The following is a 25,312-nucleotide window of genomic DNA, read 5'->3' as shown; positions in this document are numbered from 1 at the left end:
CTGATTTAAATTAAAAAAAAAAAATCTAAAACAATAATAATAAACTCTAAGCTTCCTACATTGAGTTTGTTTTCTTTCTGCTTAGTGAGGAGCAGCTGTCTGACTAAGCCTTGTTTTTCCAGGGAAACTGAATATTCAAGTAACTATGGATTTTAATTTGTGCCATTTTTTTGGTGCTTATTTAGGTGGCTGGTTTATGAAGAACCTGGTTTTCAGGGTATTCCTTTTGTCCTTGAGCCGGGTGAATATCCTGATTTATCCTTCTGGGACACAGAAGAAGCATACATTGGATCAATGAGGCCCCTGAAAATGGTAAACTGATAGTATTCCATGGGACAGGATTCCTTTGGTAAATTTGATATTATTAACATGACATGACTATAAAATAACAGAAAGGATTTAAAAAAAAGACATACTGGACAGAATTCATATATGCAAATAAGCATTGACTTCCAAAGTGGTCACCTGGGATGGCTATATATGTATTCCAGTGATGTAACAAATTGCTTAAAATATTTTTTTTTTTGAAACTGTGATCTTTTGGAATTGCTTCAAAGACAATTTCAATTTCCAGCCACCCCCCTTACCTTATGTTATTCATTTTTAACCAAAAACATTATTACACAGCCTGAGTCAATCATATTATTCATCAGACTTGGCTCCAAATGGCATTTGGCTCTGACCAAGTCCATATCTCAAAGGATATTTTCAAGATTGTGGGTGTTTCAGGTCCTGAAGGCAGTTCCAAAGGGGGAGTTTAAAAAAAAATACTTAACGGCAACTGCAACATTATTGGAATAAACTTATAGTTGCCTTCCCAGGGGACTTCTTTGAAAGAGACGGTGCCTGATTGAGTATAGGAACATGTTGCTTAATACACCCCATGTTTTGCATTTTAGCCTAGTTGGCTGTGCTCTTTTTTTTTTTAAGGGCCATCAGAGATGTACATACAGGGTGTGTTCCAAAGGTCTTAGTTTTAAGCTTAAGCAGCTTCAAACTGAGCTAAGGTTGTTGGGGACACCCTGTACTTTGAAGAATACCATAGGCTTTCCATTTGATTGAAATTTAGTATTTGGCCAGCCTTTTTTTCTGGAATTATACAACACCATTGCTAGAAGAGACTGTAGAGATTACCTCGTCCAGCTATATCTCAATTTACAGATGGAGCCAAGGTCAGATCTCCAGTCTCCCTGACTTCCAGACTGGTGTTCTTTGTCCTACATTATACTGCTTTTATTGTTTTACTTGTTGGATTCATTCTCCAGAATGTTTTTAGTTGTCCTTTTATGACTGTTTGTCCAGCAATATGTCTGTTATCCATTCAACAACCATTGTAAAAAGATCTAATCTCTTACAGTGTTTGGTTTAAGGTTTATTTTGATGTGAGTGGGGGAAGGGATTAGTTACCCTGACTCGAATGATCTTGGGGACAATTCTCAAAACTCCCTATCTCTTGTCATAGTTAGGACTCGAGCCTAAGTTTTTTGATTCTCAAATCTATTGATCTTTACATTTTGCCACACTGCTCCTAAAAGAATGATGGCTCTTTGTCTTTTTTTCAGGGTGGTCGCAAAGTTGAATTTCCTGCAGATCCAAAGGTAAAAAAAAGTTATACATTCCATCGTCTCTTTTTTGGGGAGTCGGGGGTGGGAATAGCAGTAGGTCTGAGCCTGTGATGTTATCAACATAGGGAACTCCTAGAATGAAAACCACTTACCTTGATGCAGATTATCCACTTGTCTGTAATATATTTTTAGAGAAAGAGTTACTGAGAGTTTAAGTGACTTTTCCTGAGGTTGGTCACACAGCCAAGAAGTGTCAAAGGTGGGGCTTAAGCCCGGGTCAAGAATAATAGCTAACATTTATATAGAGCTTACTGTGTGTTAGGCACTGTGTTAAGCACTTTACAATGTAATCTCATTTGAGGCTCACAACAACCATGTAATATAGGTGCTATTATTATCCTCATTTTATAGTTTAGGAAACTGAGGCAGGAAGAGATTAAGTGACTTATCCAGAGTCATATAGCTAATAAGTGAGTCAAGATTTGAACCTGGGTCTTCCTGACTTCCTGGTTCTAGTGTACTATCCCCTGTATCATTTATATACCTATACCACTTTTATCACTATATCACTAGGGACTTGCCTAGGGTCACATAGGTAGAAGTGTCAGAGGTGAACATCCTGTCTCTGGGGCTGGCTCTTTATCTCCTGTGCCACAGTTGCCTCTCATAGAATGACATATTTGAGTTAATTTTTTAAAATAATATTTTAATTTTTCTCCCAGTTACATGTAAAAATAATTTTTAAACTTAAGTTAATTTTATAAACTTAGTAAAGTATGACAAAAGGCATTAATTTGGTTGCTATAGTTATAAACATTTTTAAACTGGTTGTTTTAAATACTGAGCTGTCTGGCCATATGTGTTTTTACAAATTGATGGCATGTTTCATTTCTACTATAGGTTATTATTTATGAAAAGCCTTTTTTTGAAGGAAAATGTATGGAACTAGAAACAGAAATGTGTGATTTCATCATAGAAGGAGATGAAACGGAAGAAGCCGGTGAAGATAATTTGCTATTGAAATCAGTAGGGTCTATAAAAGTTCTAGGAGGCATGTAAGTGGAAAGAAATCATTAGTATCATTTTTTTCCCTAATAAATTAATACAAGTGTTGTCATTTGTATACAAAAGCAGTGGTAGAGAAACAGCAGCATAATGGATTTGTGCCCCAGTAGTCATCCACTGCTAGGGGCACACATCTGAGATGGCTACTGGGCTGAGGGTTGGAATAAACAAAATAACGACCACTGCCCTATTACAAAATTAAATCTATCTTCTTGGCTTAATTAGTACCATACTCCAAACAAATTATGAATGGACATAGTGAAGGAAGATTTCTTTTTTAGATTGTCTTTGGATTATTACAGATCGTTTTCCCTGTTTAATGTTGAATTATATGATTGAACCTTCCATTGTTTATAAATACGATCTCAAAATGGCTTATTTTTAATAAGCTTTTCAAGAACTCCATTATATGAAATTGTTTTTCCTTCTTGACTTGATATAAAACCCTTTTCACTTAGTTCTTCTTGATAAATGCATACATCTCACCGTCTTAACAGCTCCCTCAAGAAAATCCTGACACATATTTCCTTGTTATTTATTATGCTGTTATGAAATCTTCTTTCATGTTAGAACAGAAGACCCATAGCAGCAACTCATAAATCTGTCTTTGTCTTATAATTTTTATTAGTTGTTGAAAATGAGTAAAAATTTGGGGAAAAAGTTTAAATTATTTTTGTTATTGAAAACAGAATAAAAATTTGAAAAATCTATCTAAATTTTTAAGTAATTGTTGGTTTTTCTCTCATAGTTGGGTTGCTTTTGAGAAACCAGGATTTACAGGACATCAGTATTTGCTAGAAGAAGGTGAATACAAGGACTGGCAAGAATGGGGTGGCTATGATGGAAAACTAAAGTCTTTACGGCCTATATTAGGTGTAAGTGCAAAGAGAAACTGCTTGAATACTTTTATTAAATAATGAATATAAAAAATTATGAATATGAATCTTTTAACCTTTTGGTTCTTCATTTTTTAAACAGGATTTTTCAAATGCTCACATGATAATGTATAGCGAAAGAAACTTTGGAACCAAAGGTTCAAATATTGATGTATTAGGAATTGTTGCCAATTTAAAAGATACTGGCTATGGAGTGAAGACACAGTCCATTAATGTATTAAGTGGAGTGTAAGTACAATACCTGCATTTTAAAAATTATTGTTTTAATGGAATGTTTTAGTATATTTAATTATTTTTGCCTACTTCTTACTTGAAAACTTTGGTTCATGGGGCAGCCAGGTAGCACAGTGAGTAAGAGCGCCGGCCCTGGTGTTGGGATCAGTTCCAGCCTCAGATACTTAACTCCCACACAAAAAAATTGGCCGTGTAACCTTGAACAAGTTACTTAACCCCAATTGCTTAAAAAAAAAAAAAAAAGAAAATTTTGGTTCCATGATCTCCGTAACATAGTGATTAGAGTCTATCCATTCTTATTGTGAGTGATTTTTAAAAACATTTATTTTATTCCCATCACACAGCATAATTAAAAAAGATGATTGCACATGAAACTGCAAATCTGCTGTGTACAACTTCCTATTCCTTTTAAATATAGAACAGTTTATCATGTAAATTAAATTTTTTTCTTTCTCCATCTCTCCCTCCTCCTCCCCCTTACACACAGGTAGGGGTGCTATTCTGTACATCCTTCTATTTATCTGGATGCAGATGGCATGTTTCTTCATATGTCCTTTATAGTTAATTGTGGGTAATTCTTATTCATGCTGGATATTTTTTATTTTGTTTTGTAAATTTCCCATAGAGCATCTATCCAAAATACCAGAAGCCTCACTCTGGTTCTTTTACTATTTATTTCATGTATACCAAAGTAGAATTTGGCTTACCTTCCTTTTGTCCCTCACTCTGGAAACACAGCCAGCCTATCTCCTTGTCCTGTGTGCCCTCCATATTACTTCTTGCCCATAAATCACTGGTAGTAGCTTAAAACCTGCTTAAGTTCATCACCTATCTCTCCATTACCCTTTGGGTCACCAGTAAATTGATTCTTTTGAGATAGTGGTGTTCTAGGATGAAAATCCAAGTAGTTTCCTGTGGATAATGTTAATGTTTAAAAGATGGGCTTCAGTGGCAGAGTGAAACTTGGGATTATTGAAGGACCGTGTTCTTTGCAGAGTGTAATCCAGCATGATCTTAACCTGTCCAATTCTGTGCTATGTTCATTATTTATCTTCTACATATCTGATGGAGAAGCAAATATCTTCTTTATCTCTGCATGGTTGTTCTCTTTTAGTCTCATACTTAAAAAAAAAATAAAACTGTTATATCATTGCATGGATCAGCCTGTAAGGTGACATGTTAGACCATGGACTGGCTTTAACTCAGAAAAAGCCTCTGCTTTCATGTTATCCCATTCACCCTACAACCAGATTCTGCTTTTATAAAGCTAAGAATCAGATTAAAAATTCTACTGATTTTTTCCTATGTTTTATTTTTCTTGGTTTCTTTCTTCACTATGATTTTTACACAGGCATGATTTTTTAAAAGTTATGGAACTTGGAGTTAATAATCATATTTTATGTCTAGAATGTCTAGAAAACATTTTAATACATTTTATTTCAGTTTAAGTCACTTCCAAGCATACTTTTCCCTCCCCACCCCCCAATGTAAATAGTGCCTTTCATATAAATCAGATTAAAACCAAATAGAGTAGTTGTGACTGATGGCCCATATCATTTTTCATTTTTTGTGGTTTACCTTTTGTTAAGAGAAAGAAAGGCTGTGAGTAAAGCAAGATTTACATGATTTAATAACAATTAAATACCTTTTTGGTCATAAACTTCCTCAACTACTGCCTTGCTCCCTCTAAGGTAGAAGCCCATTATGTCTTTACTATTCTTCATACTTTCATCACTCTGGTGTAAGCAGTAGTATCTTGATGGGATGAAGCTTAGGACTTGTAGGTCTTTCTCTGGGTAGAAAATACCTTTTATTGTATCTTATTCTAGAGTTTTAGAATCTTAATCAACTTTTCATACAGGAAACTTGTACAGGCTATCCTAAACTTCTTAGTGTGGTTTAAAGCTGTGATAGCTTTAAACTGGGTGGCTAGGTGGTGTGCTATATAGAGTACCAGTACTCATCCTCTGAGTTCAAAGCTGACCTCAGACACTTACTAGCTGTGTGACCCTGGGCAAGTCACTCAACCCTGTTTTCCTCAGTTTCCTCATCTGTAAAATGAACTAGAGAAGGAAACGACTGAATGACTACAGCTTTTAGACTGCGCTAAGACTTTTGGGACACCTTGTGTATCCTAAATCAGGGGTGGGGAACCTTCAGTCTTGAGGCCACATGTGGCCCTCTACATCCTTGGGTGTGACCTTTTACCTGAATCTGAGTTGGACCTCAGTCAGAAGGCAACATCTGAGGACCTAAAGGGTCACATGTGGCCTCAAGGCTGCAGATTCCCCATTCCTGTCCTAAATGTAGCCCTGGCTTTTCTTTATTTGTTCTGGATTGTTTTGCATGACTTTTCTTAATGCAGATCATTTGAATGGTAAATCCTTTTAGATTTATTTCTCTTGAAACTGTTGTGTACTGAGGTGTTAAGGAATGGATTCAGGTATATGGGAACCAGTGACCAGATCACTCTCATTCATCCTTTGAGAGGAAGCACATAAATGCTCAGCTGAGTTCCTTCAAGACTATTCATTAGTACACATAGGTAAAATAAAAGTGGAACCTTTGTACCCATCACCTGAGCCATCCTTTACCTTCTACCCTAAATCTTCACAATGGCATATCACTGTATTTTTCTGTGCTTAGTGAAACATAAAACATCAAAGGATCCCGCTCAGTCTTGTTTCTGAAGTCTTGAACTCCAGGTCCGAAATGAAATGATTTACCTTGTTTTGGCTCAATTCTTGCTAGAATGTTATACCCTTTACTTTGGGAAGGGCTCTTACATTTACAAGGGGGCAGATATGTACAGGCAAGCCCTGGTGGCTGACTTATTCATGTTTTTTACATGTAAAGAGAGACTTGGGAACATCTCCCCTCACTGCCAGTGCTTTAAAACACCCAACTCAAATCGCAATGCTTCCATAAAATCTGATTTGTCAGTAACAGCTTGCCCCGATAACTGCACTTAGCACTATTTTGTACTTCTCTGATGCAATTATCATGTAGCATTTTGTGTTATAGTTACCATTGTTTTGTATTATAATACCCCTTAATAGAATGCCAAGTTCTACCATGAGTCAGTAGTGAGATATGATTGCCAAAGAGCCTCATGTGATCTTGGGCTTCATCAAGGGAGGCTTAGTCTCCAGGATTCTCGACTCTGCAATCTCCAAAGCACATCTGGTGCTCTATTCTGGGCATAGATTTAAGGAAGAATTTTGTTATTTGGACAGTGTCCTAGGAAAGATAACCCACATAGTGAAGGGTTTTGATGTCATGTCAGATGAGAATGGGGTTCAAGGAATTGGAGTAGTTTAGCCTGGAGAAGAGAAGGCTAGGACATGACAGCAGTCTTTAAGTATATGACATAGGAGAGGATAGAATTTGAACACGGGATTGAAGTTAAACAGAGGCACATTTAGACTTGATATAAGGAACAATTTCTTAACAATTAGACATATTCAAAAGTGGAATGGACTCGCTTGTGAGGTTAGTTGGTTTTCCATACCTGGAGATTTTTAATCATTAGCCACATGTATTGTCGGAAGGCATTCTTGTTTAGGTTGCTCTATGGTACCTTCTGACTCTCAGATTTGGTAATGCCCATCTTAGTGTCTTTTACATTGGTAGAGTGAATTTCTTCTCCTAGAAGTTTACTATACCAATGAACTCACAACTCACTGGAACTCTCTACCCCTGTGTGTCTTCTGCTCAGATTCTAGCACTGCACCTTCCATAAATGTGTATTGAATAAATAAGCAAAAGAACCCTAACTTGTAACTCTGAATACACTACATAACTTTTGGAGCGTATCCTTCTTGTAATTTGGAGACTGTCATGTCTAGTAAATTTTATTTTTCATTTTTCTAAAACAAGGTTAGAACCAAACTCTTTGTTTTTCCCTTGCATTATTTTTATTAGTAAAAAAGTTTTTTAGTTTGGACCTTTATTTCTCACTGAAGACTTCAACAGAAAGTGCCCACACTAAGGAAATCACACATCATAGATGTTTTAAGAAGTAGATATCTAGTAACCAGGTAGTCTTTTTTGAAATTCCTGTTTTGTTGGAGTAGGGATGACTCAGTATGCTTTTATTAACCTTGGTGACTCATTTATTTGCTCTAAAACAGCATATAATGTTTAAGGAAGGTGCTTTTGAATCTGACCAGTGAATTTAAAGGGAGTGATGTTAGTTTTTACAAAAAATTCATGGCGATGAGAAAATATCTTTCTCACATTACTAATTAGATAGATAATAATAGATAGATTAGTCAAAAGACCTAAAAATTTTCATCCCACATGGGGGAAAATCACAAAATCAGTGGTTGTCCCTTGGCCACATCCCATCTAGAGATGACAGCTCAACTATGGTATTATGTTCCCCAAACCAGGATGTTCTCCACTGTAATGGGAATGGGAATTTGAAGATATTCCCTGCTCCTTTATAGATCAAGGGGAGTTTGAAGACCTCCTATACTGATTATACTGTGCCATACTGATTAATATTCCCAAGTAATTTGAAACATAATTTCTACTCAGAGTAAAGACTTTCCTCTCTTTGAAATTTTTCTTCCAGAAAAATTAAGCATTTTTTTTTTAGTCTAGAGACAGTGAAATTAAAGTGATACTACCTTCATTTTTCTTGGTCCATTACAGAAAAACTAATAATGCATTACCTCAGTCATGCCTGAATTTTTGTTAGCTACACATTTTACAGAGCGATTCTGCTATCTACTTGGGACTTGTTGGCACTGTATTGTAAATAAAGAATGTTCAGATGCAGACTTAAAAGGCTTGAAGTTCCATCTACTCAAGGGAGAAGCAGTGCAGAATATTCTTTGCAAAAAAAAAAAATCTAGGTCTAGATTTGGTATAATGTGAGTTTAGCACATATGTTATCCAGCTATATTGTCTCTCTATGTATGTATTATGTATCACATAACATATCTGGTAGTTTTAGAGGCTGATTATGGGGCAAGTGAGGATACCTTCCTTTGATGCACCTACCCTGTGGAGGAAATGATGCTAAATGATACTATTAGCACTATATGTAACTTCCTAGTGGACCAAGTTCCTCTCTCAAGAGTCCAGATTGGTTTATTTTGGTGTTAGGTACTTCTTTCTTTTTTTTTTTTTTTTTAAGCAATTGGGTTAAGTAACTTGCTCAAGGTTACACGGCCAGTTATTACTGGGTGTGGTGCTAAGTATCTGAGCCCGGATTTGATCTCCAGGTCATCCCGACCCTGGAGCAGGTGCTCTTACTCACTGAGCCACCTGGCTGCCCCTAGGTACTTCTTTCAAATGCTAATATGTAATTAATTAATTTTATTCCCCATTCTCTCCCTCCCTGTCCCTCTCCCCCAGAAAAAAAAAATCACTCAGATATTATAGACAAAGCCAGGGCATATCATATAGTTACAAACAGAAGGTGCATTTTATTTTATAGGCAAACAAACCATTTTGGGAATCTGAAAATACATTACTGGAGTAGAACATGCTATGCCACCATCTACACAGTTGAAAATGTTGAGGGGGACAACCCCCTCCAACAAAGAATTTATGGTCAGACTTGGACAAAAGTTTCATAGTTGAACAGGTCTTTCTGGGTTGGGTTTTCAGTTGCTATAAGAAATACATTGATGAGATCCCAAATCCTTTGGAGAGTTCCTTGCCAAAAGTAAGTAATGTCTTATAGGGGATATTAAAAAACAACCCAGTATTAGAGATTTGATTTGACTCAGGCAAATAGTTCTAGTCTGTAGATAGTGTGGTTCTGAGAAGTTGCTAGAAATTAGAAATGAACTTCACTTTTAATACTTTGCAGGTACATTGAAAGGTGTGTAAATCAGATTTTTGTGAACCAAATTGTAATTTGACAGTAATTCTGAACACTGAAATGATGTAAATAATTATCCCTAATTTGTCTCATTTGTAAATCCTGGTTTAGTTTGGTTTCTGGAGGGAAAATAGAGGAATAGGAGACACAAAGGAGCCTTTCTACACACAGAAAATCTGTTGTCTAACTGAAGCTTATCCACAGTGTATCTACCACAAATTGACGATATGAGCATTTGCAGTTATTTTAAGGCCATTTTAATTTTCCTTAAACCAGGCCTTTCTAGAGAAGAAAGGAATTGTAGAAATCACAAATTACAACTGCATTGGAGTCAGCTAGGTGGAATAGTGGTTGAGCTCTGGGCCTGGAGTCTGAGAGACCTGAGTTAAAATTTGGCAACAGGCACTTAACTAACTAGCTGTGTGACCCTAAGCAAGTCACTTAACTGCTGTCTGCCTCCGTTTCCTCATCTGTAAAATGTAGATAATAATAGTACCTACTTCCCTGGGTTATTGTGAAGGTCAAACACGATTTGTAAAGCTAGCACGAAGGAGGCAATTAATAAATTGCCTGTTTCTTGCCTTCTCTTCATTTTGTAGATGGGCAAACTAAGACCCAGAAAGGTAAAGTGATTGTTCCAAGTTGAATAACTAATGACACGTAGGGTTTTAGGATTCTTAAATCTGATGTTCTTTCATTTATGTGGTGTGATTTAACCAGTCAACAAGGATTAATTTGTTTACTATATGCTAGGTGTTATACTAAATGTTGGGGGGGAGGGGAGAATATACAAAGAAAAAACAAAAACAGCCCCCCACCCCCACCCCACCATGAACTTGCATCCAAATGAGGGAGAGAATATGCACATAGGAGAAGCCTACTCTGTAAGGAATGTCACCTTAAAGGAGAAGGCGCTAGCATTTAGCTTATAAGACTGTTGCTTAAGGAAAATAGATATTTTGGGAAATGGGGTCAGCAGTATCTTTTATGTTTCCCATGTCTGTTTCTAAGGTCAGATGACTAGTAGGGTCAATAAAAAGAACATTATATTTAGAGTCAGGGAACTTGTCTCCAAATGCAATCTGGCTAAACCTTGTGAAAATCATTTAATTGAGGCCTCTCAGGACCCTGGTTTCCTTATTTGTTAAATGAAGGGATTAGACACTAGCATCATTAGATTAGAGATTTAGAACTGGAAAGGACCATTGAAGCCATCAAGTCCGATACCCCTCATTTTATAGATGGAGAAACTGAGGCCCAGAGAGCTTAAGAAACTTGTGCAAAATCACAAGAACAGCACGTTAAAGAGGCAGGATTTGAACTCAGGTCCTCCGAACTCTAAATCCAACAGTCTTTCCCACTATACTACACTGCCTTTCAAAATGACCTTCAGGGTGGTTTCCAACTCTGAATCTAAATAAAGAATCTGAGTTTTGTGGTTTTCTTTTCTTCCTCATGTGCTCTGCTTTTTTTTTGAGTAGTGTAATATTTGAGGTTTTGTTTTGTTTTAGATAGTAACCAAATCTTAATCTGGCTTTATTGTCATTACAGGTTTTAGATTTGTAGAATTTATTAGTACTGGCTTAATGGGAATATCATATGAAAGAAAGCAGATTATGTTTCATAGAGGACAAAATCTATTTAGGTCATGGCTTTTAGTCAAGGCAACCCAATGTAGCGGAAAGAGCTTCCCTACCGCCACCCCCGGGTAAGCAACAGGTCACCTGGAATCTTACCTATCTACTGTGACTAACTGTGTGGCCTTGTAGTCTGCTCTTGAGAGCATGAATTCCTTCGTATAAAGTAAGGGAGCTGAATTAGGTGCTTTGCAAGGCCTCTTTCATCTCTGTTTTATTATGTATGGTCAAATCTAATTTCTAAAAGGCAACATTTTTCAAATGAGCTTTTCAACTTTGGAGCTCCCTTGTGTCTTTTTCTGCTGCTTAAGACTTACTGTCATGCTTTGATGAGTCAGTGATCTCATTGATGTGTGGACTGGTCCTTTGAAACAGTTCAGATCTCAACCCACCCACAACTTCTTATATTTTTTCTTGTTTCATGGGTTGCTATGGCTGAAGAATTCATCATCCAGTAGCCGACCAACTAGTGATGAGACTTTCCATCCTTAGTCTCGATGGTGTCTATGCTATCACTGAGTAGCACATCTGAGGATATTTCTGTGACTGAAAACCACTTGCTTGAACCTTTGCACATTTTTTTAAATCTGGAAAATAGGGTTAACAGCACTTGAACTAGCCACCTTGTTTACTCTTTGTGAGGCTGGAGTGTGATGAATAATGTGAAAAGAGTCTAAAAAGTTTTTGAAGCATGGACCTGGAGTCAGGAAGACTCATCTTGCTGGGTTCAAATCTGGCCTCAGACATTTACTAGCTATGAAACCCTGGGCAAGTCACTTAATCTTGTTTGCCCCAGTTCCTCATCTGTAAAATGAGCTGGAGAAGGAAATGGCAAACTACTCTAGAATCTTTGCCAAGAAACCCCAGATGGCGTCATAAAGAGCCAGATACGACTGAAACAACTGAACGACGACAACAAATCGTACCAATGAAAGGCTATATTGCTTAAGGTCCCAGGGGACCATTTAGTATAATGGCATACCCTTAAGTTTGAGATATTTCTCAAATGCTCACCTGAGAGAGTTTTTGTAGGTGTTAGATGCTTAATAAATTGGATGGCATCCCTTTCTCACTCACCAGAAATTAAGACCTTGCATGGAGTAGAAGAAGCTTAATAAGTGGTTGAATTGGATGGTGTTAAATTGCCTTGACACTGGTCTGCTTGTTAGCTAGTGTGGTTAATTAAGTGGTTTTATCAGGAGTTGATACTATGCAGTATAACCAGTAACAGCCTACCCAGAGGGGTTTTGTTTTTTTGTTGTTTAACTTTGGGGTCAGATTCACATCTCTACCAATTATGTTACTTACAGGAATTTAAAAGATTAAAAGAAATGTGTTGAAATGTAATTTGAATGAGAAAAAAATACATATCTTTTAATCTGAGGAAAGTAATACTATACATTTTAACAGTTGGTGTGCATTGTGGTTGAACACTTCCTTAGCCAATCATTTCAAATTGTGGAATAATATTTGTCATTGTGGTTTATTACAAAAGAGGCACAGCCCTTTACTATCTTGCTGTAGAAATATTTTGGTGTTGAAGTCAGAAACCGGAATTCTTGCTTGATCACTTAGAGGAAGAGGCTTATAAGGTTCTTTTTGGAAGTCCAAGTTCTTTGGGGTTAATATGATTTAAGATAAACTGAAATGAATATTGTAGGATCTTTCTTTAGTTTCCCCATGTAGATTCCGAAGTGACAGCTTAAAGAATTTGTGAGAAGAGATCTTTACTATCATTTTGATTTATTACCTGTAAAAGTTACTGTGTACTATAAAAAAAAGATTAGAACAGAACTAGAAAATTACTTCCTTCTTTGTTTCTTTTGCTGGGAAATATGGAGGCCTAGCAATGTTTTGCCCTAAGCCCTCTTATCTCTCTACTCTATTTTCCCTGGTGATCTCTGGCTTTATCAGTTCTCTGCAGATAACGATTCCCACAATCTCATTTCTTTTTCTTCTCTTTTACCTTTTCAGCTCCCCTAGTTCCTATCTTTTTCTCTTCTCAAACTATTGTAATTTCTAATTAATAATTTCTAACTGCTTCCACTTTAGTGCACATTCTGATGTTAGTCCCTTTAGTAGCTCCCCATGCCAGCTTAATAAAGAATAAACTCATCATCCCAGTATTCAAACCCTGCTGCAGCCTAGCTCCAGGTGCTCTCCCAGCCTTATCTCTTCCTCTTCCCATTCACACATTTTATAGTTGAACCAAAACATAGACTTCCCTGCCTCTTGTTCCTGTCTATATCTGTGCCTTTGCTCATACTGTCCACCCAAGTCTGGGATAAATTTTTCCATCTAATCTCTGTTGATGTGCGTGCCTCCTTCTTACAGTCTCAATTCATATGCCATCTCCCCAGTGACATCTTTGCCTAGTGCCACACCCCAACAGGTGAAAATGATCAGTCAGAGTAGGAAGACCTGAGTTCAAATCCAGCCTCAGAAACTTACTAGCTATATGACCCTGGGCAAGTCACTTAACCTCTTTTTGTCTCAGTCTCTTTATCTGTGAATGGAGATAATAATTGTAAAGTGCTTTTGCACAGTGCCTGACATATGGTAAATGCTACATAAATGTTAGCTATTTATCATTATCATCATAATTATCTCTCCTTTTTCAAATTTTCCATCACTTTGTTGGCACTTTTCCTTTATACTTACCTCACTTCCCCCTCCACTACTTTTTTTTAATCATAATTATTTGCATATTTATTCTCCCTAAATTCTAGGAACTACATCTCACCTATTACCATTCTCTTCAAAGCTTATGTTTTTGGGGGCTCATCCTTATCTTTTTCATTTCCCTCATTGTAGTGGTTGTCTGGTCCTGTAATTTTATCCTCATGGAAACTCCCTTCACTGATACTGATGACAAGTCCTGTCATGTAAATTACATTTGTATTTTGTAAATTTGTATTTTGTAAATGTAAATTATAATTTACAGACTTAGAGAATTGCTTGAGGGCACTGAGAGCCTAAATGCTGGGACACAGCTAGTTAGAATGTGTCACACAAAGGCATGATTTCAACCCAGGACTTATTGACTCCAAGGCCAGCCGTCTATCTACCGTGACATGCTTTTTTTCACCTTGTTTGTTATTCGCTTGTGTCCAACTCTTTGTGTCCCTGTGGACACACTAGGGTACACTAGGCCCTTCCCTCCTTCATTATCTCCTGAAGTTGGTTCAAGCTCACTGTCATTGCTTCCATGTCACTATCTATCCATCCCCTCCTCCTTTTGCCTTCAATCTTTACCAACATCAGGGCCTTTTCCAGTGAGTTCTGTCTTCCCATTATGTGGCCATAGTATTTAAGCTTTGGCTTCACTGTTTGACCTTCCACTGAGTAGTCTGAATTAATTTAAGTACTGACTGATTTGATCTCCTTCCTGTCCGAGGGACTCTCAGAAGGCTCCTCTAATACTACAGTTCTAAAGCATTAATTCTGTGGAACTCAGCTTTCCTTCTAGTCCATATGTCACAGCCATACATTGCTATGGGAAAAACCACAGCTTTGACGATATAGACTCTTACAAGCAAGGTGATGTCTCTGCTTTCTGGTATGCTGTACAGATTGCCCATAGATTTCCTTTCAAGGAGCAAGCATCTTTTAATTTAATGGCTACAGTCATGTTTATTGAGTTAAATATGAATATGGAATTTTATGGAATATATATAGAGATTTTTTGAATGTCCAAGTTAGAGGAATTCCAGGGGTACTCTGGTCCAACCCGTACTTGAATCCTCTTAACTGTACCCCCATTTCTGGAGACAGCACATGATATTTTGTAGGCAGCTCTCTGAAGAACTCTTTTTTTTTCATATATATATATATATATTAACTTGAAATATTTTAAAAGCTCTGGCTTTTATCTAAATTCTCCAAGCAATAAGAAGTTTATGATTTTATTCCTTTTCAGATGGGTGGCCTATGAAAATCCAGACTTCACAGGAGAGCAATATATACTTGATAAAGGATTGTATACTAGCTTTGAGGACTGGGGAGGCAAGAATTGTAAGATCTCCTCAGTTCAACCTATATGTTTGGTAAGAGGCCATATTTTTGTTTAAATATATATTTCATAAAGTTCTAGCTTTAAGTAGTGTATACTGATACAGTAAAATGTATATATGGATTACAACAAAAAATGTTTAAATATCTCCTCACACATATACTAAAAAAAAAAAATAAAAATATCTGCTGCTCATTTTCTTTTCTTTTTCCTTTAAAATTTTTAGGATACCTTTACTAGCCCAAAGGAAAGAAATAAAGTAAGTAACTCTTTGAAAAATGCTTTATTATAAGCTTAATAATAACCAACACAATGAAGATGCAACATCAGAGTGAATTCTTCCATTGAATCCTTAGCATTGGTTATGGTAGAGCCAAATGAATTAAGAAAGAACCACCCCCCACCCCCCTTCTCCCGCAAATGCATTCGCTCTCTGTCCCCATCCAGGAATATCTGAAATTCTGCTGTCTTTGACTTTAAAAAAAAAAAAAAAGCAACCATGTAGTTGAAATGAGTGTGTATATACTTTGGTCCTCAGACACTTAACTAGCTGTGTGACCCTGGAAAAGTCACTTTTGCCTCTTGAGCTGGCAAACTAATCCAGTATCTTTGCCAAGAAAACCCCAGATAGAGTCAGACATGACTGAAAACAACTGAACAACATCAACTATTTCCTTCTGTATTTCTTCTTCATCATTTTTATGGCACCATAATAATTCATTACATTAATGTGCCATATATGAATCAGTTAGTTTCTGATTTTGAGCCATACAGGTTATTTCCAGTGTTTTGATATTATATTATAAATATTTTTTTAAAACATAGATAGGATTTTTTTTTCTTTTTATGGTATTTTTGGTCACAAATTCTAGCATTAGAATTGTTGGGCCAAAGGGTATGTTTTCTGACACTTGTTACATAAAGTCAATCTGTTCCTTAAGATTTTTTTTTTTACCAATCTCCAAGTCTACCAATGGTATATTAGAGTGCCTCTTTCCCCATAGTCCTGCCAACATGGATATTATCCTTTTTTTAGGGAGCAAAGGGGGATTGCAGTAGGTGTAAGATTTTCATCTTATGGTTGTCTTGGTTTGCATTTCTCTGTTTGTGAATTTAAGCAGCTCTTCATGAGATTGTTGATAGTTTGAATTTCCTCCACAGATTGCCTAGTCTTGTCCTTTGATCATTGCTGCATTGGGGATCACCTGTCATGAATGATATAGGAATCCTTTCCTAATTATTTCTCTTTTTCTAAAAATAGAAATTTTCTCTTTTTATAAAAATCAAAGCAAAAGTCAAGTCACCAAGCCTTTATTAAGCACTTACTGGTTGCCAGGCACTGTGCTAAGTGCTGAGGAATACAAAGAAAGGTAAAAGGTAGCCCCTGCCCTCCAGGAGCTCACAGTCTGATGAGGGGGCACCAGCAACAAAAGGTGCCAGAGAACACTGGCGATACTTTTGTTGGTTAGACTTACTTAGTTGGAATAGAAATGAGACTTGTGATTTCAATGATCTGAGGACCTTCCTAGTGAGGAAACTCCCTCCACTGGTACAAGTCTATGCACCTCGAACGCGGGGCTTCTTGACTCCATGGCCAGCCCTCTATCCACCATGATGCACAGCTTTTCACCCTGTATGTTGTTGTTCAGTTGTGTCCAACCCTTTGTGACCTTATGGACCATATCACACCAACTTCCATTATCTCCTGATGTTATTCCAAGCTCATATTCATTGCTTCCATGACACTCTCTATCCCCTTCTCCTTTTGGCTTCAATCTTTCCCAACATCAGGGTCTTTTCTAATGAGTCCTGTCTTCTCATTATGTGGCCATTTAAGCTTTACAACAGAGTTGTCTAGCTCTGAGAATTTAAGTGACTTGCCTGGGTTCACACACGTTTTGGAGGTAGGATTTAAATCCCAGTGTCCTGGTTATAAGGCTGATTTTCTATGCCATTTTGTCTGATGCCTCAAAGTTATTTAAATGGGTTGAAAATTATATATATATACACACACATATATATAATATAGAAATGTATTATATTAAATTGTATCCTATTATATTAAATTATATCCTATATATTAAATTATATATTAAATAATGTTTATTAAATATACAAATATATGTTAAGTTATAATTTTTTAAAGGCTTGGTTACTAATATTCAGATGTATCTCAAAGAAAAGAAGCATGGTGCCCTCTGCCATAATAGAGAAGTTCAGGAGACGGATGGGTTTAGGCAGAAAGATAACGAATTATGAAATACTAAAATCCTAGCCTTAGCAAAAGAGAGTGGTGTACCAAAGGTCACATTCCTGACCCATAGCTCCTGTCTACTGACCCCATTACAAGGGCTTTTGCTTCCATCACCATAGCTGCCCCACTCTTTACCCCACACAAACATGCAGATGCACATGTTTAGGAATGATCCTGTAATTCTCTTAAAGATGCTAGTCTGACTTTTGTCCAGTCCTTTAAATGTTGACTTTCAGCATCAGCTGAGTTTTATGGGTAAGACTTATGCTTTTTAATGGGCATACTCAGACTGCCTTAATTATACAAGTGTAAATACCACTGTAGTCTTCATCCCTTGTTCATATACAATATTTTGATAGGTCAGCAAGTGTTTTTCCGCATTGAGAGGGAAGAAAAATTATTGTTTCCAAAATGTAACTGATTATTAAGATTAGAGCAGGTGAACATAGAGGCAGCCTACAGGAAAGCTTTAAAATATTTTATTACTTGTTTCAACAAATGTTCTCAAGGAGTTATGATTTTTCAGTTATTGGATTGTCTTTGATGTTACAGAATTATATTTAAAATCGTTGATGCTATGGAAATCATGTTTACAAATGGTCTATTAAGGAAGTTATAAAAACTGAAGGGTTTTGAAATTTTAAAACTTCATTTGCTGTAACTAGCAGTTAGAGAGGATATATTTGAGTCAGCAGTTTAAAGACAGTGTATTTTGGAATTTAATTTTCTGTCTTCATGTTCACTTTTTCAAAGGTTCACTTATTCTCAGAACCAGAATTCCGTGGTAGCAATAAAGTTTTTGAAGATACTACTAATCAGATTGAAGATTCCTTTTCTGCAAAGTCTTGCAAAGTTTTGGGAGGCAGGTAAGCAGAAGGGAAAACTTACTTCTCTATTACCGAGGCAATAATTAGTGCATTGACATTCATTTACAGAGCACCTGCTATTCTTGCATTGCTGGGGTAGGTGCTGAGTATCCACAAGAAAATATCAGATGTGTTCCTAGCTCTAAGGAAGTTGATAGACTAATTGGGGAGATAAGACATAATGGTGAATAATATCAGGTAAGTATTTAAGTGCTAAATTGAGTAGTAGAAGATACAATTATAGTAAAAGTCTAGAGTCTAGGAGGGAGTGAGAATAGTCATGGAAGAAATGGGATGTTAAGTTGGGTCTTGAGTCTTAGAATTTTGACTACCTCAGGGCTCACCTAGACTAATCCCTGGTCAAATCACAAATTTTATAGAATCCCCAACAACTTGTTATCAAATTTTTGCTTTAAGACCTTCAGAGAAACTTGCTACCCTCCTTTTTTTTCAGGCAGCTCTAATTATTAGGAAGTTTTTCTTCATTATTTTTAGATGAAATTTCCCAATTTGTGACTTCCCTCCATTGGTTATAAGTTCTGATTTCCTTGGCCAAATAGAACAAATCTTATTCTCTCTTCCATGGGACATGCCTCCAAATATTAGGTACCCCCATGACTTCTTTTTCCCTGAGGCAAATTTTTTTAGTTCCTTTAACTGTGGTTGGGTTTTTTTTCTTTTACCATCCTTGTTTGGTATAAACAAAGCTAAAATGGAAGTGACCCCCAATACTGCCTTCCCCTTATCTCTTGCCCCCTACTTAAAAAAGATCTTCCAGGTATAAAGTCCTGCCTTATTTGCCTTCATGTTATCCTGTTTCAGGTTTCTGGCTTTCATGTTAACCTGTCTTTTAGAAAAACAATCCCAAGTTTGTAGCAGTGTTCTTAATCTCAGGGTCAGGGTTTCTCTTTTCTATAGCAGTCTGTCTTTTAAAAAATTATTCAGATCCTCAGCTCTTATGTTTTTTTTTTTTATCTCCCACAGCTGGGTTGCTTATGATGGGGAAAATTTCTCTGGTAATCAGTATGTGTTAGAAGAAGGAAACTATCCATGTTTGTCTGCGATGGGATGTCCTCCTGAAACAAATTTTAAGTCTCTTCGCTTTATAGATGTTGTAAGTAAACCAACACAAAAGCTGATTTATAAATGTATATAGCTCATATTGCCTATTTTATATGTCTTAGACTAATAGAATATGGGAATTGATAGTCTGTGGGGCTAATAGATAAACTTGATTCAGGGCTCTGTGTTTGAGGGGAAGGAGGAATTTACTAGGTAGAGGGTTATGTGAACATGGATTTAAAGCTGGGAGAGATGGTAGAAGCTACCTAGTCCAGCTCCCTCATTTTATAGATAGGGGAATATGCTCAGGGAACTTAACTGATTTGTCCAAGGCCAAGTTAAGTGGCAGAGATAGGATTTGGACCTAGATTCTCTGTCTATTCAACTAGCACATTTTCTACTAAGCCATGGAAAATCAATCTTTTTATCATTTTACTCAGACTAGTCCTTTAGTAGTTTAGGTCCAGAATTGGAATGAAATGAGACACTCAACATCCATCTAATAAAATGAGGTTGACTTAGCTGTGGCTGGGAAAGGACATTCAGAACAGGGAAGGGACGTTTATTTATCCAGGATAAAGGTTTCCTTTGTTGTTCAAGGTTGAAGGAAGAGCTCTGGCCCCTCATGGCCTGGTTATTTTGTACCCAGGTGATAAGGAGACTTCTGAAGGGGCTTAAGTCTTTATCACTGGAGTCAATTAAATTTTGAGGGCACTTTCAGTCCCATTAAGGGAAAACTTGCCTAACTTGCATTGGGGATGAGGTGAAATAATATTTTGTTCCTACCACAGTACCGTACCGTCTATTTATTGCTTTGTTCATAGTTAATTTAACCCATACTATTAAAAAACTACATAGCTTTGCTTGTCTAGTGAAGAAAATTTAGTTGTTCCTCTAGACCCCAGTAACCCAAAGCCCCCATGGAAAATGCATTGTATTCACTGTAGGGATTCCTAACTTAGGATCCATGAATTTGTGTTTGTTTTTTTTTAAAGAAGCTACTTTGGCATCTTTTATAATGTATTGGTTACTTTTGTAATCCTATGTATTTTACTTTATGTATTTAAAAATATTATTCTGAGGAGTGTGTAGACTTCATCAGATAGCCAAAGGGATCTGTAACACAAGAGAGGTGAGGAAACCTTGCCTTGGAGTATACACTGTGGGGAATATAACCAGAAGATTCTGTTCAAGGGATGGGATGTTCTGATTAATTGAATATCCTCATTAGCTAAGGATGAAAATCATTGCCTTTTTTGCTTTAAAAATAATCTTCCTTTGATGAATTAATAAGATTGCCCACTGCAATAAATACAGAATAGTGAATGTAACGAAATCTTTTCCTGGACGATGATGCCTCAGGGTTATCATTCTAAAGAACAGTTCTCTTTGAATAGTGCCATAAGCACACATGTAGAAAAGCAGGACAAAACTGGGGCGCATCTAGCCCTGGCTGGAGTCTGGACCTTGGTAAGCCCCCATGAGGTAGTATTGCTCACACCCCACAGCTATAGCCCTAGTACAGGGGGATGATGTGGCGGTGTGGGGATGTTTTCTCTCTTTTATTTTTAGAGGGGATGTTTTCTTGCTCTCCTATTTAGACCTATGGTTCCCAAACCATGTGCCAAGTTGTCCTTGTACCAATGAAGTCATGAAGATGACTTAACTATTTAAAATTGTCAACATAAATTCATTTTTAAAAAAATTTAATTTTTTATTTTAGTTTTCAGCATTCACTTACACAAGATTTTGAGTTCCAAATTTTCTCCCCATCTCTCCCCACCCCATGATGATGGTGTGCATTCTGCTTATCTTTTTTTCCCAATCTGCCTCCCTTCTATCACACCCCCAACCCCCTTCTCTTATCCTCTTCCCCTTTTACTTTCCAGTAGGGTAAGCTAGATTTCTGTACCCCATGGCCTGTGTATCTTATTTCCCAGTTGCATGTAAAAACAATTTTTAACATTCGTTTTTTAAAACTTTGAGTTCCAAATTCTCTCCTTTTTTCCCTCTCCACCCACCCATTTGAGAGGGCAAGCAGTTTGATATAGGTCATCACAAATTCATAATAAAGGGAAGAGTTTGGTATTTCTTTTGGTTTAGAGATTCTATGGAAAGATTACTGAGGCACTAAGGGGCACCAAAATTTAGGAGCCTCTGCCTTAAAAATTTCTCAGAGCCTGAAGATTTGTTGGGCACAGTAGAAAAGCCATGAATAATTAGGGCTTAACTGCTGAAAAAAAAAAAACCCCAACAATTCCAAAACAAAAACCTCTGGAGAATCTGGCACAGTAGAGCCTGGCACTGTATTATCTCCATGTCTTAGACTTACAACATTTGTTCCATCTCTGATTACAGGACTCCAAGCTGAGCTGTCTTCTGCTGTTTTCCCACCGACCGCCGCTCAGCCATAATGTTATTACACATGTTTGGAATTTTTCCTCTTCCCTCATTACTTGCATTCTGCTCCTTGAGCTCCCTACATACAAGCTGGTTGGGTTTTTTTCCCCTTTCCTAGTCTCTGTGCACTAGCCCATCCCAAGTGAGTTACATTTCATTGATAGCACACCTTGCCTGTGCTAAGAATTACCCAAAGCATTTTTTAAATTGTGGATTTAGTTAATAGTCAATAGAAAGAACTTGGTCAAATATAAACACAGAAGAACAAGGAACTGGATTCGCCATAAATCTCTAATCTTTATCAGGGCAAAATCAAACAAATGAACAAACATTAAACAATTTAAAAAATGTGTTGCTTCTGCCTCTCTTTCCAGACTTCCCTGAATTTCTGCTACTTTTTGGTTGTTTTCCTTTTTCTTCTATTTTCTATCCTTTTTTAAAAAAACTGTATTTGTAATTCATATTTGGTTTTGATATTTCACTATGCATTAGGTCTTTCCATATTTCCATATAGGTTTCATATGTACTATTTATTATTATATTCTAATATGTATTATTATGCTATAATTTATTCAGACATTTGCTAATTATTACATATATAGATTTTTTTGCTATTTACATTAGATCAGTTATGAATAGGCCCTATTCTTTCTTTTTGGATAGATTACTAGTGATAGCTTTCTTGGGTCAAAAGATTTTGTTTTGTGACTCATCCCACTTTGCCATACTAGTTTGTACTAGTCTGCAGTCCTTCCAATAATTGGTTAGACTGTTTTTCCCCCCTGTCCCCAAAAACATGGAGTTTAGTATCAATTGAATAGATAAACAAATTAGTTTTGGAAGACTACAAAACTAGACTCAATCAAGGAATATTTATTGGGCATCCACTGTATGCAAGGGACTGCTGGAGATACAGAGGTATCTAGGATCTGAGGGCAGTTGTGAACTGCCCTCCTAGAGCTTATAATACTAGTAGAGATGACAGGACATGTATAAACAACAGATAGCTGATACTATAAAATAACAGATGTTGATTGCCACGCATAATAAGTAATACCTGAATTCAGAGGAGTTTGAAATTACACTCATCTGGGGTCTCTAGGGAAATATTTCATAGAGGTAGGGTTTAAACTTGGTTTTAAAGAATGGATTTTAATTGGATAGGCAGAATAGGTGAGTGCCTTCCATGGTCAGTAAGGTGAAGAGTATGAACAAAAGTAGAGAATGTGTTGTAAACGCATAAGTCATTTTGGGGAGGGCAGTTAGACTGGCCTGACTGAAGCAGAGGATCTGTATCAGAGAATAGTAGAAGATAAGGTTGGAAAGGTAGGTTGAGGCCTCAATGCCAAGGGGCTACAATGCCAGGCTTAGGAATTCAGGTTTTATTTTATATGCAGGAGACAAAGAGCTCTTGAAGTTTGCTAATGCCCATGGAATCATGAATATCTCTGGTTTTGGTTCCCCGCCCCCCACAAGGCCAAATCATATAGCTTAACTGTATACTAAAGCAAAAACTCAGATGGCATAAGGAATTACTGAAAATAAATGGCAGAACAGAAAATAGAAGTTATAAATTCTTACTTGTTATAGAAGTCATAAATTCTTGATATAGAAGTTATAAATTCTTACACGCCGAGCATGTTTTGATGATGCCTTGGTTTATGACATCTACATTGAGATTATTCCTAGTGAGGAGCATATGGAGAGGAAGGCATTTTGGTTTTTAAGTAAGTAGCCTTTATCAAAATGGATGTTCTCATGACTTTGGTAATTTCAAAGATTATAATGGTATGTGTTTTAACATTCTGCACATAATATAATGTTATATGTCTTAACATGTCTTTCCATTAAAGACAACACATTCTTTAGAACTGTGAATCATCTCTCTCAGAATGTGTTGTCTTTAAAGACTTTCTCCCAAAATTTGGTACTGGTTGGAAAAGCAGAAAATATTTCTTTTGATTTGGTTGGCTTGCTAGGCAGACTTGGAGTCAGAAAGACCTAAGTTCAGATCTGGCCTCAGATACTTACTGGCTGTGTGACCCTGTGCAAGTCACTTCACTCTCTTTGCCTCAGTTTCCACATTTGTAAAATGAGCTGGAGAAGAAAATGGCAAAGCCACTCTAGTGTCTGCCAAGAAAACCATAAATGGGTTCGTGATGAATCAGATATGAATGAAGTGACTAAACAACAACAACAAACCTGAATTCCTTCCAAGTGGCATGTGCCTCTGAAATTCTCTTTTGATCTTCCTTGGTGACATTTTTTTTCTCACAAAGAGAAACTTCTCAATAAGGGAAGCAGCACCCATTTCAGCTCAGGCCAAACCATAGCTTCACATGTGCCCTAGATATAAAATGACAACAGTGTTATGATGATGTTAGTTGTTATTTTATAGCCTTTACAATTTGCAAAGCAGGGGTGGCTAGGTGGCGCAGTGAACAGAGTACTGGCCCTGGAGTCAGGAGGACCTGAGTTCAAATCTGGCCTCAGACACTTAACACTTACTAGCCGTGTGACCTTGGGCAAGTCACTTAACCCCAATTGCCCTCCAAAAAGCAAATAAAATAAAATTTGCAAAGCACATTATACCTGTTATCTCATTTGACACTCTCATCAGCCTTGTAGGGCAGGTAGTACAGATATTACCCTTATTTTATAGAGAAAGAAACTGAGACATGAAAGGGTTAAATGATTATTCCCTCTTCTCTTCCCTGCCTCCTCCATGGCCATCCAGCTATTAAAATGCTAGAAGTGGGATTTGAACCCAGGGCTCTCCTAATTCTAAATCCAGAAGTTATTCAACAAACGTTTAGTAAGAATATATTAGGTACATGGTACTATGCTAAGTGCATTGTTGTACACAAACAGTAAAGCAAGAGAATGGGAGAGAGTAGAAACAGATTTTAGATGCTTCTGTTAATTATTATTATAATTGACCTTAGAATGATGAATTACACAGTAATTATTGAAATAACATGCTACTCAGCCCTAAAGACCTTCCCCACCACATTGGTTAAGAAGAAAGAAACAGTTCTGCCTCAGTTTCTATATCAGTGATAGTTTTATAGCATTTTGTTGTTTAGTCAGTCGTGTCTGACTCTTTGTGACCCCATTTGGGGTTTTCTTGGCAAAGATACTGGAGTAGTTTGCCATTTCCTTCTCCAGCTCATTGTATGAATGAGGAGACTGAGGCAGACAGGATTAAGTGACTTGCCCAGGGTCATACAGCTAGGAAGTGTCAGAGGATGGATTTGAACTCACAAAGATGACTTCCTGACCCCAGGCCTGGCACTCCCTATTATTTTTATCATTGTCATTGTTGTCATCATTAATATTGTTGCTGTTAATTTTGAGGCAGCTGGGAGCACAGTGGATAGAGTGCTGGACCTGGAGTCAGGAAGACCTGAGTTCAAATCTGGCCCCAGATACTTACTAGCTGTGTGACCAACCTCACACAAGTCACTTAACCTTTGTTTACC

General features: G+C 37.0%; 1 protein-coding gene across 2 annotated transcripts in view; it reads left to right on the top strand.

The window, feature by feature from the left end:
- CRYBG1 (crystallin beta-gamma domain containing 1) overlaps positions 1-25,312 on the top strand; it is a 273,376-nt gene that overhangs the window by 226,580 nt on the left and 21,484 nt on the right. For both annotated transcript variants that reach the window (XM_069077114.1, XM_069077115.1), the window contains 9 exons: positions 186-312; positions 1,563-1,598; positions 2,466-2,620; positions 3,379-3,505; positions 3,609-3,754; positions 15,156-15,282; positions 15,475-15,507; positions 18,256-18,368; positions 19,353-19,482. In XM_069077114.1, coding sequence (XP_068933215.1) covers positions 186-312; positions 1,563-1,598; positions 2,466-2,620; positions 3,379-3,505; positions 3,609-3,754; positions 15,156-15,282; positions 15,475-15,507; positions 18,256-18,368; positions 19,353-19,482 — 994 coding nt within the window. The remainder of the gene's footprint in view (positions 1-185; positions 313-1,562; positions 1,599-2,465; positions 2,621-3,378; positions 3,506-3,608; positions 3,755-15,155; positions 15,283-15,474; positions 15,508-18,255; positions 18,369-19,352; positions 19,483-25,312) is intronic.

Source organism: Petaurus breviceps, unplaced genomic scaffold (genome assembly GCF_028583685.1).
Source record: "Petaurus breviceps papuanus isolate PSGF00001 unplaced genomic scaffold, PetGlider_PUasm1.0 90977, whole genome shotgun sequence".
NCBI lineage: Eukaryota > Metazoa > Chordata > Mammalia > Diprotodontia > Petauridae > Petaurus > Petaurus breviceps.
The sequence above is the reverse complement of the archived record's forward strand: the minus strand, read 5'-3'. Positions and strand labels throughout refer to the sequence as shown.